At 40.3% G+C, this 20,110-nt stretch overlaps 1 protein-coding gene across 6 annotated transcripts in view; it reads left to right on the top strand.

The window, feature by feature from the left end:
* Positions 1-19,801, top strand: part of Pphln1 (periphilin 1) — an 82,084-nt gene extending 62,283 nt beyond the window's left edge. For all 6 annotated transcript variants that reach the window (XM_055626831.1, XM_055626833.1, XM_055626835.1 and 3 more), the window contains one exon: positions 17,507-19,801. In XM_055626831.1, coding sequence (XP_055482806.1) covers positions 17,507-17,701 — 195 coding nt within the window. In that variant the 3' untranslated portion in view covers positions 17,702-19,801. The remainder of the gene's footprint in view (positions 1-17,506) is intronic.
* The last annotated feature ends 309 nt before the right edge of the window (positions 19,802-20,110 follow it).

Below are 20,110 nucleotides of genomic sequence, written 5' to 3'. Positions count from 1 at the left end.
CCTTCCTTCCTTCCTTCCTTCCTTCCTTCCTTCCTTCCTTCCTTCCTTCCTTCCTTCCTTCCTCCCTCCCTTCCTCCCTCCCTCCCTCCCTTCCTCCCTCCTTCTTTCTTTCTTTTCTTCCTTCCTTCTTCCCTCCCTCCCTCTCTCCTTCCATTCCTCCCTCCTTCTTTGCTTCCTTCTTCCCTCCCTCTCTCTTTCCATTCCTCCCTCCCTCCTTCCTTTCTCCCTTCCTGTTTGTTTGCTTTTTGAGACAGGTTTTCTCTGTGTAGCCCTGGCTGTTCTGGACTCATTTTGTAGACTAAACTGTCCTCAAACTCATTGATCCACCTGCCTCTGCCTCCTGAGTCCTGGGATTAAAGGTGTGTACTACCACACCTGGCACAAATGATGTTTTTTATATATAAGATTCAGATTAGAATTATACGTGGTATAATTAATTAAACAATGGTATAGTTCATTATACATGGTATAGTTAATGAATAAATTCTTCATTCAGAAATCCATTCATTTCTAAGGATCACTGTATTGCTAGAGATGAACAGCACGTTTGGCTTCCTTATGCTTTGGACTCTAGGCGGTCTCTTTTCCCCTCATTTCTCCGATTATCCTTAACCAAGGTTGGTCCATCTTTCATATTAAACTATTGGTTCACTTTTCTAGGCTTTCCTGGCTTCTGAGCTTAGAGCACAACTTTTAGGATTTCTCCTGGCCTTTTGCTAATTCTAAAGAGATCTAGTCCCAAGGTCATGTGGGATTGCTACTCATTCTTGTGTCTGTCACCAGCCCCTTGACTGAAGTCTTGTGCCATCATACATAGATTGCAGCTGTAGTGACTTGTAATAACATTTTGTTGCTTGGTATTTTACCAGTGAGAACTTCTGTTTCTTATCAAGTTGCCACTTAAGTAACCAAGTAATAATATCCTGCAGTTGCATGTCTGTCCCTTGCAATGTGGTAGCATTGCTCTTCAGAGTCCTTTCTGCTTTGATAAAATGGTGGTAAGTCATAGCCATTACTTGAGAGCCTCTGTTCGTGGTGTTCTGCCATCAGATGTTACTTTCAAAAGTCCTCTCTTCTGTCTTCAGAGACATAAAAACTAGACTATGTAAATGTCCACATGGAATGACAGTGAGGAACAGAAGCCTTCCTCAGGGAAGTAGTTGCTAGAGAGCTGCTGAGGGGCTAGGATCCAGGGACAAACTCGTCTTAGAGAGAAAAGGGAGCCCTCAGGCTCTTCACTTTCGGAGCCATGGTGCACATTCTAAGTCTCAGGTGCTTTGGTTGTAAGATAGAGGACTCGGCAGGAAAAGGTGCTTGTAACACACACCTGGCAACCTGAGTTCAGTCCTAGGACCCATGTAAAGTGAAAGAGAGAACCAACTCCAAAGAGTTGTCCTTTGTCCTCCATAGGTACAGACACACATGCCCAAACAGATCATACACGGTAATGATAATATTTTTAAAGACACATACATTTTGAATGTAGTGTAATATTGTTAGGTATCAGAGTTTCTAAAAAGCACTTATTGATTACTTATATTTCATCAAAAGTCATATTCTTAATCAGTAATTCTGAGTGGGGTATTAAGATTTGAATTTTCTCACATATTTCTATTTAATGCTGATTGTTCTTCCTGTATTTAGAATGAAATAATTAGAAAATGAGGTCTTTTTACTTCTGTTACTGTAAATAGTTGCCACTTTCATTATGTGGGTTAAAAAGTTCTATATCTATAATGTAAATTGAGGTACAGTTAATGAACAAATAAAATGTATGATTTAAATATTCATTTGAATGAGTTTTGACAGTTGTATGTCCATAGAACTTCATTTTAGATGAGTACAGACAAGAATGTGGCATTTAAAAGCCATGATATGATGCTGTACAGTGTTTCATTCTATTTAAAACTCTGCCAGTGTTCATCAACGTACAGATATGTTGGCAAAAAGTAAGCTGATAAATACGTAATTCTGATAAATATAGAAAAAGGCAAGCAACTTTTAGACATTTTATAATTTAGAATTCGCCAAAATAAGAAAGTATCTCTAGGGTTAGCATGATGGCTCAGTTTTAAAGGTACTTGCAAGTCAAGGCTGATGACCAAAACATTTGATCTTAGAGACTGCATGATGGAGATACAAAACCAAGGTATCTGAACTCTAATGGCGTGTATCTGCGTGTGTATACACTTGCAAATAAACAGATGGATGGACAACTAGTCAATAAAGAGAGAGGACGTCCCTGCCCTGTAAAAAATGTTTTCTCTACATGCTCTGCACAAGATAAAGGGTAATGTTTTGTAACAGTGTTCACCACCACCTTCAAGCTGTCTCTGTTAAGTTGCACCTTAGAGTCAAGAGGCATTATTAATCAAAGATACACTTCTGGAACAGTGTAGATCACCAGAGGCCAGTGTCTCATTACAGCACCAAGTAAAGTGTATAGAAAGGCATTAAATAATCACCATAGGACTTGGTAAGAAATTACACAATCGATAATTGTGTAAGAAATTACACAGTCGATGGCTGACTATAGCTGATGTATATGAGTGGGTTTCAGGACACTGTAAGCACATTTTACCTGCTTAACAGCAAGGATCTTGTGCTTTTTGTTCAGATAAATCAGTCATAACCCAAACATTTAAAGTGCAGTTCTTTAAGCTGTGGCCTGAGGAAGCTGCAGATCAGTGCTGTGACTTGGGAGGCTTCATACCACTCTCCAGGTCTTTGCACCTCAGTCCATTTCCATGTTACTTGGCCTCCTGCACAGGGTAGCCAGGCTGGATGGTTGGTCACCATCACCAAAAGCCAGTCGAGGGCCACATGAGTCACTTTATGCTCTCTTACTAGAGAGCATAGAATTGTTTTAATTCAATGCTTTAGTTCTCTAACCATTTTTATGGTTGCATTGTTTGATTGTGTGTAATAGTATATCTTGTATTTTTGTATGTCCTTTCCAAGAGCACTTTGGCTCACTGAAGCCATGTTAATTTGGTTAACACCTATTCAGTGTAGTTACAAAGTTTTAAAATTGAATGCAGAAACAATGCAAAGAAATGGTAGTCTACTTGAGTGTCTTCCACTTCCAGTCCTTTGTGTTTTAATGTGAAAATGTAAGAACTGAGAAACGAGCCTGCTAAGAAGCCGTTGCTGTTCAACCCTGCAGTCCTGGGGCACCTCAAAGGAAGTGCACTGCGGTTAAGTGGACAGGTCAGAGCTCTTGAGTAGCACTGTGCGGCTTCACCACAGAATGTCTGTGCCCAGGTGAATCACATGGTAGACTTCTGGGTGGAAAAATAGTAGATTTGGGTACTTATCTGCATAGAGGACATACTGTGTGATAGGCAGTCATTGCTACTGCCCTTTGCAAACATGTTTTTGACTGAGAACAACTGAAAACTAAGACATGCTTGCTCATTGAAGACTGTGACCTAGTCGTTCAACTGGTTCTGTTGTGGGATGGCCGACAGTGAGGCCACCACTAGGAGAGCTCACCTGCAGTAAACGAGAAAGGGGACATTGGGAATGACCTCTTCTAGGGATTTATTTTAATGCGGTGGGTGTCACACACCTAGAATTATGTCTTACCGAGTACCGAGAAGGACTGGTTGGTTTGTTTGTGAACTAGTGGAGTTAAATAGGGTTACTTACGTGAAAGTGGATAGAGAGTTATTTATAAGAGTACAGGCAAACCAACAGTGGCTACATCACCAAAGAAAATGTCTGTCCCTCCTGCAGCAGTGACCAGTGTCTGTGACTCCTTGCTGGGAGTGGGGCCTTGTCAGCCTCCCCCGTCCAGGATGCGGTGTTGAGGGGCCTGATCTTACGAGGGTGGTCACACCTGCTGAGACTTCAAGAGTACAAAGGTCCGCTCATGCCTGTGAATGTTACTTCATAACACCTTGCCACGTTCTGTCTCCTGTAATGTTCCCTGAACCTAGGAGTCGGTGACATAGATGTTGTATTTAAAACTAAGCATGTAACATCACTCACTTTCAGTACTTTGACCAATTTTGAGCCTCTATACAGTCATTGCTCACTGCAGAAAGAAGCTTCTGTGCCAACATGGAGAGTAACTCCAGTCGGTGGCCATAATTGTTTAGAGGGTAATTAACAAGCACATTGTATCCATGTTAGCAAAAGGTAGTGGTCCCTGCCTACTAGGACCTTTACTTTCTCCAGCCCCTGCCCTTGACCATGTGTACAGGACCAGGTGTTTTCTCCTAGGGGTCAGAGCTCAAACCAACCAGGAAACAGTCGCTGACCACTTTCACCTGTGGGCACATCTTGACTCTGTTAATGTTGCATGTTGGTTCTGCAACTGGGGGTACTCTGCTCAAGCAGCCTGCATAAGCACCAGTAGGGGATTGCTGAATGGGTTTTCGGTAGTGCCTGAGTTTGCTGGAGCGCCTAGTAGATTCCCACTTTTATAGATTCTGAGTCTGTATTATATTTTAAACCACTTTGTAAGTAAGTCTAAATAGTAATTACAGTATATGAATATGCAGAGAATTCTTGGTTTCTTGCTTGTACTAATCACTTGTGAATCTTTCTTTAAAGTTAGTAACTATAATTAACAAAATCTAAACTAATAAAATTGTAGGAATGTTTGAACATAACCCCTTTTATCCTTGCAGTTTTGTGTAGGCTAAACTTAAATTTCTGTGGCTTAAGCAGTGGCTTGGATGACAGGCGCATCTTCTGCCTGGCCTAGATGCATTGTTCATGGTATTCTTCAAATCATAGGAAACGACTGTTTGAAGGGGCCCCGGGTTATGCAGGATGTTTTCCTTTGTTTGTAATAGTGAAAGAAGGTACTCTGAATTCACTTCTAAACCTCTGGCTCTGTCATGTGTCCTAAAATACTGCTGCTTTATGAAACTTTATTTGCCTACTAAAATTTGGACTGTTGTTGTTTGTTTGATAACTCCTAGATGAATGTGGTAGGAATAGGACCTCAGTTGATCTTATTTTAAAGGCAGGATTTTTCTGGGTAGCCCTGCTGTTCTAGAACTCTCGATGTAGACCAGGATGGCCTCGAAGAACTCAGAGATCCACCTGACTCTGCCTGGGATTAAAGGTGTGCACCACCATGCCTGTCTTGAGGATAGGAACATCTTCAGGAAGGGTGCTCTGCTGTTCCTAAACATAAAAAATAGAGTGAACCCTGTATGGCTGTTCTGGTTTTCTTTTAACTTAAAAGGACTCGTGCTGTATCTGTACATGCACACACTCACACACGTTCTTGTTCAGGCAGGCGCTGTTAGTCACAGGCCTGGCATGTATTCTATTATAATAGGTCATAGCTATTCAGGAGATCCAACCTCCTTAGAAACATCTAGAAATCACTTCGTTCTCTGTCTAGTCATTAGCAAATAAGCAAATAGATGTATCAGTTTGTAGTTTGCCTTAATTTTTACATTCTAATTATTTTTGTAACTCGGTTTTTTATTTTTTCTGTAAAGGTTAGACTACATAATCTTTGACTGTTATTATTTAAATCATTTGATGTTCAGAGCTAAATCTTCTTCTGTGGCTACAAACCTGGTGCTTGTTTTCCTGTCGTCTTGGGGCGCAAACCCAGGCCCTCATGTGCTGCGCAGGTGTGCAGCTGCAGGGCTGTGTGTCTAGCCCTCTGCTCTTTCTCTTCCATACTACTTCACATTTAGTAAGAGCATTTGGTGTGTTCTCAGTTTTTAACCTTGTTTTTACGAAGCCCTCATGGACCCTGCTTGTGCATGGGAGCCATTAATGCTTCCTGACTAGAGCGGAGTGTGCACCCTGTGGCACACAGTCAGCATGTCAGGACTGTGGCTCCCTGCTCACCGCTTCTGTCAGCAGCTGCCGAGTCCCAGCCCTCTCCTGAGCTCCTGCTCCTTCTTTTAGGAAGTCCATAAATAAAGATTAGGCAGATGACCGTGGAAATGTTAATGAGAATGTGGACACAGAGAGTCAGCTTTCAGTTTATGATAGGTAAAGATGAAACTTTTCAAATAGAGGAAGTTCTGTCTATTGCTGTGTGTATATGAAGGAAGCATTTAGCCTGCCTCACGTAATAGAAATGTCCTCTGTTTTTTCTTGTTATCAGACAAGTTACAAATGTTCTTAAAAGTACAGCTCTACTGTGTACTATCTTGTCTAGACATCAAGTCTGCCCATTTGTATGTAACAGTCCATTACCAGCCACTTCTTCAGACTCTGCATATATAGATTGAGTAAAACACACCCCCAAGATTTGCCTTTGAAAAAAATTCTAACATAATTAAAAATCATTTATTTCGCCAAATTATAAGGTTTTTGAAATGTATGGTTTACAGTTAAATCTCTCTTGTAATATTCCTATAGGGAATGTCTGCTCATGTGTTATGGTAAGGTTTCATTTTGAGAGACGTGTGTGGGGCTGGGGACAAAACCAAGTTGGTAGTTACCTGGCATGCATGAGGCACTGCATTTGATTCCCCAGCAGTTCATAAACTTGGTGTGGTGCTGCGCACCTCCAGTTCCGGCATTCAGGAGGTAGCGGCAGCAGGCTGGAAGAGAAGGAGTTAATGAAGTATGAGATAAGCTAGTACATTGCAAATATCAAAATTAAGTCTCTCAACCTTCTTATTTTAATTAATCATTTTATGCCTGGCATGAGTCCATAATAAGTTTAATGACCTTTTCCGGTAAAAATATAGACAGTATAAATTCCAAACTTTAAAAGAAAAAAAACCATTTTGTAAAATGGCACAAGGATTGGTAGCCCTTCTAGACCTTATCCTTAGGGATGCTACCCCAAGGGAATGCAGAAAGAGCTGTTTAGGCAAAATGTTCCAGTAAGATTAGGCCATGCGCAGGCTACTCCCAGCCACTCCCACCACTGTTCAGTGTCCTGTGAATAGAAGACTTTCACTGGTGTAAATTACAGTTCCTGCTACTCAGTTGTTTATTCTAAGTCAGCAGTTTTATTTGTCACGAAATAAAACATTAAGGACATTCATAAAGCACAGTGCAGTTGCCACCAGTCTCAGTTAGTGCTTTATGAGCTTGAAGCCCCTTCCCACATTTATTAAATTAAGTGCTGGTTCTGTGGTGGGCTGACGGCCTGTCTCTGACAGCCCCCTGTAGTGGAACCCCCAAGGTCTCATGCCAGCGCTAAGTAGGCTTGCCTGATTCCTGGCGACTTGGAGGTAATGACTGCTTTTGGATTCCTTCTGGGGAATCTTTATAGCACTCATCTATCTATGGCAGGGCTTGGACCCCCTGCCTCTTGTGTCTGCTGCTCCATTTTCTCCCTATGGAGCCCAGGATGGGTCTTTCACCTTCTCCTGTTCCTGGCTTGGTCTGTTATTTCCCACTTGTTTTTTCTGCACACAGCCTGTACAAAACCCCCATAAACTTATTCTTAGCATTTTTTTTTTTTTTAATGTAGCATTGGTCAGGAACTGAACTCAGGTTCTCTTCAACACCAGCAAGTCATCGCTCTAGCTCCTTCTTTATAATTAAATAAAATTAATTTAAACAAACAGCAACAATAAAAAAAAGAGGGAAAACCCTTGATGGATGGATTAAGCAGTAAATCAAAGTCGTAGTTAAGAGTCAATCCAAACCAAGACAACCTACAATTTACGATTAAAAGAAAAATTGGGGGTATTTCTCCATGGTAGGATGGTTGTCTAGCCTACCTCAGCCCTATGTTTGATCCCAGATATGCCCCACTCCTACTCACCAATAGAAAAGCAACAGCAAAATAGTGCTTTGGAATTCATCTGTGATACCAGCACTTTGGAAACTGAGGCAAGAACATAAGTTCAGGGCCAAAGTGGACCACAAGTGCCCACTTCAGTATTGTCCCATTCAGTGTTCAGAGAGACCTTTTATTTTATGTTATTTTGTTACTTTATTTTAATTTTTGTTAATCAGAGTCACTCTGTAGCTCTGGCTATCCTCTATGAAAACCTGGCAGGCCTTGAACTCCCAGAGATCTGCCTGTCTTTGTCTCTTGAGTGTTGGGATTAAAGGTGTGTACCTCCATGCCTAGCAGCAAGGGCATTTTATAACTTAACTAGCTTTAATGAAAATGTAAATATTCAAAACGGAGGCATGAATTATCTTAAATACGATCAGTTTTTCAAAAGATTCATATCTGGACACATTAGAGGAAACTACATGTAATAGAAATATATTTTGAAATAAAAATAATTTCTTACTCCCTTCTATTGTCAAGATCAGTTAGATCACATAATTTTTTCATATTATTCTGCTCAGTGTGTTTCAACCACATAATAAATTTATGAGAAAGCTTTCAATCTTGTGGACACAGGAGTCATTAAAGTCAGCTTTGCTTCTATCTTCTAAGTACTTGAAACGCGGTGAAGACTGCCTGTAGCATTGATATCTACTGGCCTGAGTTAACTGATGGCAGAACCAAACTGCACAAGACAGAGGGTCGTCAGGTGCTCCTTCAGGGCCACTGTCAGCAACGAAGTGGACACTGCTGGCTGACTAGAACAAAAGTGCAAGTGCCTGCTTAAGAAAAGTTCCGTTCTATCTATGAAAAGAGCAACGTGGTGGTTGCATACATTCTGTGCCTGTGTAACTGGCAAGCAGCTGCTACCTGAATAAATGGTAAAGCCCAATCAATAAACATTTTTCCAAGTAAAAATTTAATAACCAAGTATGCTGTAAATACACACAATTCCTTTTTGCTAGTTTCAATTGAAGGTTAGCTGATTTACTATTTACTGTTGTTTGGCTTTACATTCAGCCTGTAATCATAAAAATCATGGTATGGAAAACTTTTTTTTTTTTTTTTTTAAAAAAAAAAAAACAACTTGTTGTGAGATTATTCTTATATAAAAGCCTCATTTTTGGACTTGCTCATATTAAAAAACACATATTTTATCCTGGACAACCTCAGCACACCTGTAGCCCCAGAGTTGAGTTCAGCAGCTGTTTCTGTTGGCTTTTACTCATTTTAGAAAGTTCCCTCAGGTCTTGGGATTTGGAGGTGTTAGTTTGAATTCAGAAATTCAAATTGATGTGGATTTCCATGGGAAATGATATCTTCTCACTAGAACAGCTCAGAACCCAAGAAGGCTCTATACGTCTATGATTTACTGCAAAGGGTCCAACAGGGAGGAAATACTGTTTCATTCCTGACTATTCAAAATTAGTATAGATCCAACAAGATAAAAGGCACAGTTGGCAAGGATTAGATGGGAGACCAAGAGTGAAAGACAGTGTTAGTATAAAGTACATTTACTGAAACTTGGTAGAAAAATATAGTACCTAGCCCACAGTGGCTATATAAGCAAGTGTGGGTTGGGGTCGGGTTTTTGAAGAATTCTATTGGTGGACAGAAAAGCTTAGGGATGAATTTTTAGCACAGGCACACTGTGGTCAGCATGTTTTGGACAGATTAGTGCTGGAGACATGTAGAGAGTCTGGATTAGAGTCAGGCAGTGTTGGGGAGAGTGAATCTGTTTTTGTTAGTTTAGGAGGGAAACTCAAAGGAGCTAACTTTGAAAGTTCCTAGCAACCCTTTCTTGAGAAGAAGGGAGAACAGAGTGGTCTTTTTTTTTTTTTTGAGGTGGAAAGAAGATAAGTCGGGAAAGAAACAATTTTGCTAAGAGCAGAGAAACAAGATAGGAAAGTGTGGAGTCCTATCGGCTGCTGAAGTTCCTGAACTGGGTGTGGAAAGGGCTTAGAATATTCAGCGTGTTGAATGCTGATACAGAAGTCTACCAGAGAGTAGGGAGTTCAGAGTGGATTGAATAATTGCAGTTTTGGACTTCTTCCAACAATTCATAGCATCCTGTGAGTAAGGGTAGACAAGGTAAACCAGACTGCCTAATTAACCAAGTTGTAAACCTTGCTGCCTGATCAAGTGAAAATATTGGACTTGGTACCAAGTAACCAAAAATACTCACTCACTTAGCAAAGGTGATGATTTCATTAAAAAGAGTTACAAACTCTTTTTAACCAAACTCTTTATTATTATTATTATTATTATTATTATTATTATTATTATTATTATTATTATTTTCTTTTTAGTTACATTTTGTTAACTCTGTGTCCCAGCTGTATCCCGCTCCCTCATTCCCTCCCCAACCCCACACTCCCTCCCTGGTCTCCTCCCTGCCCCTTTCCAAGTCCACTGATAGGGGAGGACCTCCTCCCCTTTCATCTGACCCTGTTTTATCAGGTATCTTCAGGGCTGGCTGCAAAGTCCTCCTCTGTGGCCTAACAGACTGCTCCTCCCCGGGGTGTGTGTGTGTGTGTGTGTGTGTGTGTGTGTGTGTGTGTGTGTGTGTGTGTGTGTGTGTGTGTCAAACAGCCTGCCCTTGAGATCCTGTTAGAAATAGTCCGTGTTCCCCTTACTTTGGAAAACTACTTGGTTACTGAGCTACCACGGGCCACATCCGAGCAGAAGTTCTAGGTTATATCCATAGATGGTCCTTGGTTGAGTGTCAGTCTCAGAAAAGACCCTGTGCCCTGTGTGTTTGGTCCTTGTAGAGCTCCTATCCTTTCCATATCATACTAACTTCCCTTCTTTCATATGATTCCCTGCACTCTGCCGAGGGTTTGGTTATGAGTCTTAGTGTCTGCTTTGAAACACTGCTAGGTAGAGTCTTTCACCAAACTCTTTTTAACCATTAATTATCTCATCAGGTTCTTGAGCTAGTAGATGTTACACAGTTTAGAATTAAAGAAGCAAGTGATAAAAACAAGCTTGTAGCTGTAACTCCGCTCTAGGCATTGATCATAAAGCATTCAAAGGATGAGGGGGACAAAACATTCCCCGCATGTTAAACATTTTAAGGAAAAAAATGGGCAATACATTTCATGATTTAGAAATTTCAAACAAAGGACAGCTCCTCAGTACTTGGCTTGGTTTTTACCAGGTAGCCATGTGGAGTGTTGGATGGTGTGTGCTGTTCTTTAGCCTGTAGGCCTGAAGTATAGTAGTTTCTTGGAATCCCTTCAGATTCACCATGCTTACCGTTGAAGCGCAAGCTCTGGAGACTGCTGGTCCTCACTTCTGTCCCTCCCTCTGTGCATTGGTTTTGGCACGGTGGCTGGCTTATCAAGGGAAGGTGCTTGTAAGACTGACTTTTGGAGTTTGCTCTCCAGAACCCACGTGAAGATGGTGTTTCCTGATGTTTTCCCAGCCCCGCAGGGAAGTCCTGTGAGCTAAGGCACTATAGTAGTCCTTACGTTATGGCAAGATTAGGGAAAGGGCTCACAGCACTCCAAGCCTATAGATTCTGTGGCCATAGACTTCATCATCACTGTGCCTTATTCCCATTACAGTCCACTAAAACTCTGTGCTGTGAACCACCTCTTAGAGTAGTTGTAAAGGAAGTTTTAAAAATGAGACTTTTTTTCTTCAACTCTGAAGATGAAACTATTTAAGTTAGATTTTTGTTGTTCAGTATACATACACAATACTCATAGACCTTTTTTCTTTTTAGCCTAAAATGGAAAGAAAATGATACTCATTTTTATCTATGATGGTTGTTTTCGTATTTTTTTTTCTTTTGTGACCAGGCCTATAGATATGAAGGGTTTTCCAGGGTTATAACAGTTGGCTCTCATTGTACAAAGTACTGAATTTGAGTATTTGACTGTAATTCTATTTGTGGGAAATCATTTGGAGGCTAAAAGACTGTTTAACCTGGTTCCCATTTGGCCTGTTGGAGACATTCTGTGCATGTGAGCAAAATGCTACTTAGAACAGAAAATTTGGGACTTTATTATCAATATTTGACTTAATGTTGTGTTTGGTTGTTCCAGTTTAACTGCCTCTGAGGCTGAAATGGCTACTGTTTAGGGAGAATAGAATACAGAACACTGCAGGAACACAGCCGAGCTGTTTGGCATAAATATTGCTGAACTCACTGGAGATGATGACTCAGAATCTGAGAAAGGATTCCAGATCCTTCCTACCTAGCTGCACAATGGAGACAGAAGCAGAAACTAGAAACATTTCCCTCTAATTGTTGCTTGTCTTGTACTGTGTCATCCTTTTGACTTTGGTTTTCGCAAAAGATGTATTAAAACATTTCTCATTGTGTCATTTATTAGTGATGTAAACTCCAAATGGACAGTGTTGTATTGCATAGGCCTTGTTTGTGGTATAACTGCAGATGCAGAGCCAGCAATCACTAAGGATGCTTGAATCCAGTTTCACCACTGTGGTTGGGACCTCTGAAAACATGTAAATATTCCTTTTTAATATAATAGTCTAATTTATCAGGTAATTTACAGGAGATTGGGATTTATTTAAGAAGTAAATCCTAGAGTTTTAAGTATCACAGTGTGAATACATGGAACTCTCTAATGGTGGAGCTACACTATTTTAAAGTTTGTATTTTTATGATCATATGATCCTGGAAATATATTTGGAAATGAGAGTGGCTTAAAGCATTTTTCCAGGGTGTGTTTATATGAAAACCCCTGTGTCTGTTCTATCTATACGAGCACGTGGCAATCCAGTGAGGGGAAATTTAAAGAGGAAATGACCGTCTGCCATTCCTTTTGGCTCACATGGCAAGGTGGGAGGCCTTTGACCCTTATTATGTTTTAACCAATCAAGTATTCAGTGACACCAGCCCAAACAAAAAAAGTTTTCTTTCTGATTTTCCCTGTTTTTCTTACTCCAGATTTATTCATTATTCTAGTTCTGGTGATTTACTAAACAAAATAAGTAGTTTTTACACCAGTAACTTGTAGGCATACTTTTTAAAAGCTCTTTTATTTACATTTTTAAAATCTTTTTCTCCCTACTTCACTCCAATCCCTTCCAATGCCCCAATCCAGGTAGGAGAAAAGCTTAGTGGAAGAGGGGACACAGTTCTCTTAGCTACTTTCTGCTGCTGCTGGTTAGAGTCGTTGGGTTCCTTGGAGCCAGTCCAAACCTTGTTTCAGGAGATGTCTGTCTCACAACAGCAACCAGAAGCAACCTTGTTCTTTCTCCTGGGCTCTGGCATTTACTCTCTTTCCAAGAGTCCTCAGATTTAAACTGTCTGCAGCTAGCAAAGAGCTCCGCTTAGAGACTGCAAGAGGCAGATGGTCTGCTACTGTGGACCATCTGAATAAACCCCACATCCCATACCTAGGACCCAAACAAGCACATGTTTATACCCACAGCAGGAACTCAACTTAAAAAAAAAAAAAATCCGTTTAATAGACTGTACTAGAGTAAAAATACAGGTAGGACCCTGGTTTCGACCTTAGACTTACAAGAAAGCAAGCAAACAAAAAAACTTTGCTATCTGACACATCCCTGATGCTTGCCAAAATGTTATTAATTTCCACAAATACTTGGGGGTTTCACAGCTGCCTTCTGTGCAACCGCATTTCTACCTTCACTGCTCATGTAATTCATTTGTGATGAATTTTAATCATCTCCATTTTCCTCTGTCATCAGTATATGACCTGAAGCAGGACATAGAATATTTTAAGAAGATGAGTTTGCTTTAAGGAAATGATTTGAGATGATGAGGCAGCAACTAGTAAGGAGCGTTGGAGGCTGGTGTACAGCAGGGTACCCCGCCCCACCTACTGCCCTGACTGATGGTCAAGGTTTGCAACGCATGTGCTAATGGCAGCTTATCTTGCCCATGGAATAGAGAGTAAAAGTAGTGTTCTTTAAGAGGAGTTTCATATCCTAACAACCTGCTTTGTTTGTTCAACTACTTAGTACAGTGCCATCAAAGACGAATGCTCAGCAAGCTGTCTACCAGCTCACCTACCTGTCCAGGCCCAACAAGCCATTTGAAATAAAGCAAATTTGCCATTAAGTTTGCTTTGCCAAGATATCCTTTAGGTTCAACTGAAAATATCGTTTAGATTCAACTGAAAACAATACCGTTGGGTTTGATCTGAAAGCATAATTAGTAACCAAAGTTCTGACTGGTTTATTTTAATATATTCTTTTATTCCTAGAAGTCCTATGTGAGAAGTTGGTTGTTAACGCTTGCCATTATAATAAAGGGCTATGAAACCACATTGGATGGTGTTTATATTCTACTGACAAATTTAGCTGTCTGTGTAGGGTGTGTGAGCTCCACCCGGACATTGACCTGCTTCCTATTTTTGATGAGGTCCAAGCACAACAAAACCTGCAGCAGAGTCTTCCTGTGTGGCCTGTAGCTATCAGATCTGCAGGTTATTGATGCATTTCCAGCTAGGGACCATAAGCAAACAAGTTTTAGCAGAGAGCCACACCCATCCTGCGAGGGATTGGATTCACTGTGGAACAGATTTCGGAAATCGGTTTTTGACAGTTTCAAGTAGTGTTTATAAAACCTTATAGGGCGAGGTTTTCCTTTAGCTAAAACTATTTCCTATTTGATGTCCAACTGGTCGTTTTTAAAAGTCTTTGAAAAGGATTTCTCTCAAGTAGAGAATTATGTTGCTTCCAGTAGTTTTGGTTACTCCTTTAAAGAATAAAGAAGCACAAACATTTTTGTATTCCAGTGAATAATTCAAAAGGACTTCATAAAAACATATACTAGCCAAGAATGCTTGTGGCCTGTGACAGGTCAGGGTCTCAATATTAGAATTTTAGGGTGCTTTTTTCATACACAGATACGTGTGGCACAACTGTGTTCTGTAATGGGCTTTAAGGAGGAAGCAGATTGACATTAAAGATTTTGCAGGTTAGTTCAGTGTAACATTACCTTCATCTAGTGCATCTGTTATTTTAAAAAAGCCAGGAAAATGTAGGCCACCCACAGAGCAGGCCGCTGAGGCCTGCAGTTGGTATTTGCTGGGATTTACCTCAGTGCAAGCAGAGTGACTCTACTTCCCACAGGACTGTGTTCACTTGACTGGGATAGCATGTGCTGTGCCTGTTGCCATAGTACCACGTGTGATGCCTGTGAACAATAGACTGTTTCTACTTGGTTTGCAAGACGTAAATGATAGGTCTCTGCCGACAAAATGAGCCAATTCAAGCTAAACTGAAGTACATAAAGGCAGGTTTATTGGGGGCAGCTCTCTGATGGGTTCATGATCTCACAAGTGGAGGTCAGGGAAGTTGCCCTGCAGACTGGCAGACAGAGACAAAATGTCTGGATATATAGTGAAGAGCCTTTGGTGGAGAGGAGGCTTAGCCCCTGGGCTGGAAATTTCAGGTAGGGACTTGAGGGATGCTGGTAGAACCTGGAGGCCAGGTCCACTTTGGTATGTTAAATAGATGCCTTTGCTGCTTGTCCTGGGTCTGAAAACCAATAACTAATACCAGTTCCATGTCATGGAAGCCTTAGTATAAACTGGAATAAACGGCTGAGTTGGACTTGATAGGTCACAAACAGATTTTATCATATTAGAAAAGTATGTTTATTAATATGTAAATAGGTATGTATGTGTTTATTGTATCGCTAATAAGGCAGTTTCATTACCGTGTTGTGTGTGTTTGTGCATGCATACATGCGTGCAGTTCAGAGTAGTTAAGGCTCTCTCCTACCATGTGGGCTACACACTCAGGTCCGCAGGCTTGGCAGTAAGCCCCCTTTCGTTTACCCATCCACCTGCTCCCCTCGCTGCCTCGCAGATAGGAGTTTATGCATTTATTCTACTCTGTCACGTCGTTTTTAAAACTTTTTCAACTTCCTTGGAACTGGCAAATATATTTCCTTTCCTTCTTCCTTCTTTCCTTCTTTCTTTCTCTTCCCTCCTTCCTTCCTTCCTCTCCCTCCCTCCCTTCTTTCCTTCCTGTTTGTATGCTTTGTTGTTGTTACCATGTTTTTGTCATGTAGGATTTTGTGATGTCTCTCAGCCTGGCCTTGAACCACTCATGTTAGCCTAAAACTGATAAACATGGTCCTGTTTCTTCAGTGTTTGTGAGCCCACACTGCCACACCTGCCTTTGTGGTTAATTTAAACATTGTCGTAATGAGTTTTGTAACATTTAGCAATGTAAATTCAGTGTGAGTCCTTGAATAGCTGTTTTTTTTTAGCAGTTAAGATAAATTGCAGACTTCAAGACACATACTTCAGTGAGCCGCAGGTGCAGTGGCTCAGCCTGACGGCCTGAGTTCAGTCCTGTGAGCCCACAGAAGGTGGAGAGAACCACCTCCAGAACCAGCTGCTTTCTGAGTGCTGTTCTGGGTGTGTATACAGAAACACACACACACACACAAACACACACATCCATATATATGGATGATCTACACGCAGTGTGTATATGCATATCCAGCTACACTCAGTGTGTATACACACACACACATATACAGATCCACACATCATACACACATTCATATATTCAGGTCTATCCACACTCAGTATGTATACATAGACACACACACACACACACACACACACACACACACACAGATCCACACATATATGCATTCATATTTACAGATCCATCCACAGTCATACACAAGCATATATACAGATCATCTATACTTGCCTTATGTATACATACCTGGCTGCACTCACACATATACAAACCCACTTACAAAACAGAACCTGTCATAAACCCATCTGCAGCTCAAATCTCTGACTTCAGGATGAATAAAATCAGTTTCTGGAGAATAATAGTATGTTACTGTACATTAGAAAAATAAAATGTAAAGAGGTCTTTTGAATCAAATCCTCTTTAATTCACATGCATTTTACAAAGACTTCACATTATTTTTCCTTAGGTACATGAACAAAGGAGTACAGAAATTAGAAAAACACATTCTATAACTGCAAAAACTAAGAAAATGATTTAGTGTTGAGGAAATATACATTTACTAGACAACAAATACCCAGTTGCTATTAAGAAACTTACATATTTTGAAATAAAAATCTGACCACTGAAAACATGCCGCACATGCATGTGTGTTCATTATGTGCATGAACAGTATGCGCACACCTGCCTATGTATATTCTATGGCTTCAATCTTAGCCCTGTTTTGGTAGCTTTGGTTAAATATTTTTAACCAAACTTTCCCCTCAGATAGATGCTCAGCATTCTTACCAATTTTTGTTGTATTCCAAACAATTTTGAATTTGTCGATTGATTGTGATTCAAAGAATCTGAAGTTCAGGAACTTTTTCTGGTGTTTGTTTGTTTGTTTGTTTGTTTTGGAGATGAGGTATCACCATGTGGTAAGCCTGGCTGCCATGGAACTTGCTTTGCAGACCAGACTGGCCTCCAACTCAAATATCCCTCTGCCTCTGCTAGGAATAAAAGTGTGGCCACTGCGTGGGCTAGCCTTGTCCCTCTTAGCGAGTGAGTGGGTGATTTGTTTGCCTTCTTCTGTTCTTACCTCTGTTCTGACTCCCTCCAAGTAGTCTGCCCTGCTTCAGATGTGCACTGTACTTCTGCTCTCTTGGTTGTGTCACTGTCCGTGCTTGCTCAGTTGTGAGCCCATGTCCAAGACAGCTTCCTGCAGTGCCTGTGCTGGTCTTGGGAAGGGTCAGCCGGGGTACTGTATCACCATCATAATTCTGGCAGCTCAGTTAGCCGTGTGTTTGTTTAATTTCACTCAGCTAACCAATTTTTATTTTACCGTTCTAGGTTTACCGACAAGACTGTGAAACTTTCGGGATGGTGGTGAAAATGCTGATTGAAAAAGATCCTTCATTAGAAAAATCTATACAGTTTGCATTGAGGCAGAATTTACATGAAATAGGTGAGCGGTGTGTTGAAGAACTCAAGCATTTCATTACGGAGTATGATAATTCTACTCAAGATTTTGGAGACCCTTTTTAAAAGAATTAGCACCCAGGTCAAAACAATGTTTTTAAAGCTTCTAGGTCTTTTTTTCCCTTGGATTGTGTAAAACCTTACTATTTTGTGATGAAGAGAAATACTTTATGATAGCTGACCACATTTCTAGTATTAAATAAACATCTACAATGGCTGATAAGGCATCTTAATCAGAATGTTTTTCCTATGTGTAGACTCTTCTACCATCTTCAGCTCCTCCCTGCAAAAGAAAATTATGTTTTTTTTTTAATATTCGAAAGAATAGTTCTGGATCGCAGCTTTCAGTACGTACATTCAGTAGTCTTCCATAGCATGTGATCATTTGGTCTCAGGAGTGTAATTTGCAGTTAGAGATCGTTCCAGGTTGCATATCATAGTAGCACTGTTAGCATTTTGAGTTGTGACTTCTACTTGCTGCTTACTTTTCTTCAGCCTTGTAACTTTTGGTGATGTCAAAATATGTTGTCTTAATGAATTAGAACTTTACTTTTTGATATTTGCCTTGAGAACCATTCTTATCTAGTAGAGGGAAAAAAGCACTTGAAAATCTGTAAAAGGCACATTAGAACAAAATCTTCTTCCCAAGTCAGTAGGCTTAGTGCATCTCTTCTATGAAGTGTTCCTGAGGCTCCTGACTGCTCTCTGAACACTAACAGGAGGGAGCTTCAGGTGAGATTCCTCAGAAACCCTTTTGATGGATATAATACAAGATTAGAATATACAAGAGCTCTGGAATTTTTTTTAGGCCCACAGTTCCCCTCACCTCCTGAGTGAGCCAGTGAATAAGAAAAGAGACAATTAGGACTGCCCACTCATTTTCTGTCCCCTCCAGCACTGCATTGAGCCAAAATAAATAATCTATAGCATGAGGTACCTTAAAAATTGGGGTTAACCTCTGTATAGATCAGGCTGCCCCTAAACTCAAAGGAAACCCTCCTGCCCCTGCCTCTCACATGCTGAGATAAAACGCATGTGCCACCATGCTCAGTATCCTTTTCATTTTCATTCAGTTCTTTTTACTTTTTTTTTTTATTTGAGATAGGGTCTTAATGTTCATTCTAGGCTGGCTTCAAACCTTCCTGCCCTGGCTTTTAGCTCTTGCTTTTCCTGCCTCAGCTTTCCTGAGTGCTAGAATTATAAGTGTGAGCCACCATGCTTGCCATTACTTTCAGTTGCCTCTTTGATATTGTCTACAGAGAAAGCCCTAAACTGCATACAGATTATAGTGAAAGTACAAATAGCTGTATGAATAATTTTAATGAGCCCTGCAATGGATGTGTTAAGATATGTATTATGCCATTTTGGAAATAAAAAAGACTAATTAAGGACCTTTTCTTTATATATGTTTCCTAAGTGAGAGCACTTGGTGTTATTATTTTGGCACTGAGATACTATACATATCTTTTGTAAGGATATTCCTCCTTAATGCAAGCAGTGGTCAAACTACTGATCACTTCAGAAAGACTGAAGATACTGATCCTATTTTTTCTTTTTTCTTCCCACTAATTTTTAGCTCTTTAAATCAAGCTGTTAATATATATATTAACTATTAATTTTTTTTCCGTGTAGTCTTGGCTGTCCTGGCCTTGCTTTGTAGACCAGGCTGGCCTTGAACCCACAGCGATCCACCTGCCTCTGCCTCCCCAAGTCTGGATTACAGGCATGTGGCACCATGCCAGGCTGCAAATGAATTTTTCATTTCGTAGAAATTCATTAAAAAGAGAATCTTACTAATAGGTTTATTTAAATGTAGGACCAACCAATAGTCTCCTTCCCTTAAGTTACATTCAGCATTTGAAGCTATTTTTAGTTTGCCATCAGCATTATTCTGCTAGGCTTGTCAGTGTTAAATGTCTTGTTTTTGTTTTTTTAAATGCCTTTTCATGTCTAATTTTAGTATGTGTACTAGAATGTGTATTTTGTTAAATGTTTTTGATTAGGAAGATTGTAAATTAGCCATTGTTTTTGAGTATACCTAATCTGTGTGATAACATTTTCATTGTCTTACCATAAGGCCTTGATGATCAACATGGGGGAAGCAGATACTGTAACATTTTTTTGTGAATTTTAAATATGCAAAATAAAACAACTGATACTAAGTAATTAACTTGTCTTCTCTCATTTCCCCAGCTCATATTATATGATCAAAATGTAAACTTTTTTAGTCTCTGCCTCCATATTGACTCTTGACTGTTCAGATCACCACTCAACAGCTGGCTAGAAGTTGAGACACTTAATTTCAAATGTTTCTGGAGTTGATGTCACAGAAGCCAGTCATAAATAGTGCCTGGCACATGATCCTCAGTAATTACGTACTTGTGAGTGTGATTTTTCAAAGAACTGTGGGATTGAGAGTCCTCTCTCAGAGCTGTCACTTCTGCAGAGCAAGACCCTTACTCCTGGGCTGGAAAG

The sequence above is a fragment of the Psammomys obesus genome, unplaced genomic scaffold (genome assembly GCF_907164565.1).
Source record: "Psammomys obesus unplaced genomic scaffold, mPsaObe1.curated_primary_1811, whole genome shotgun sequence".
Lineage (NCBI taxonomy): Eukaryota > Metazoa > Chordata > Mammalia > Rodentia > Muridae > Psammomys > Psammomys obesus.
This window is presented reverse-complemented; position numbering and strand designations above follow the sequence as displayed.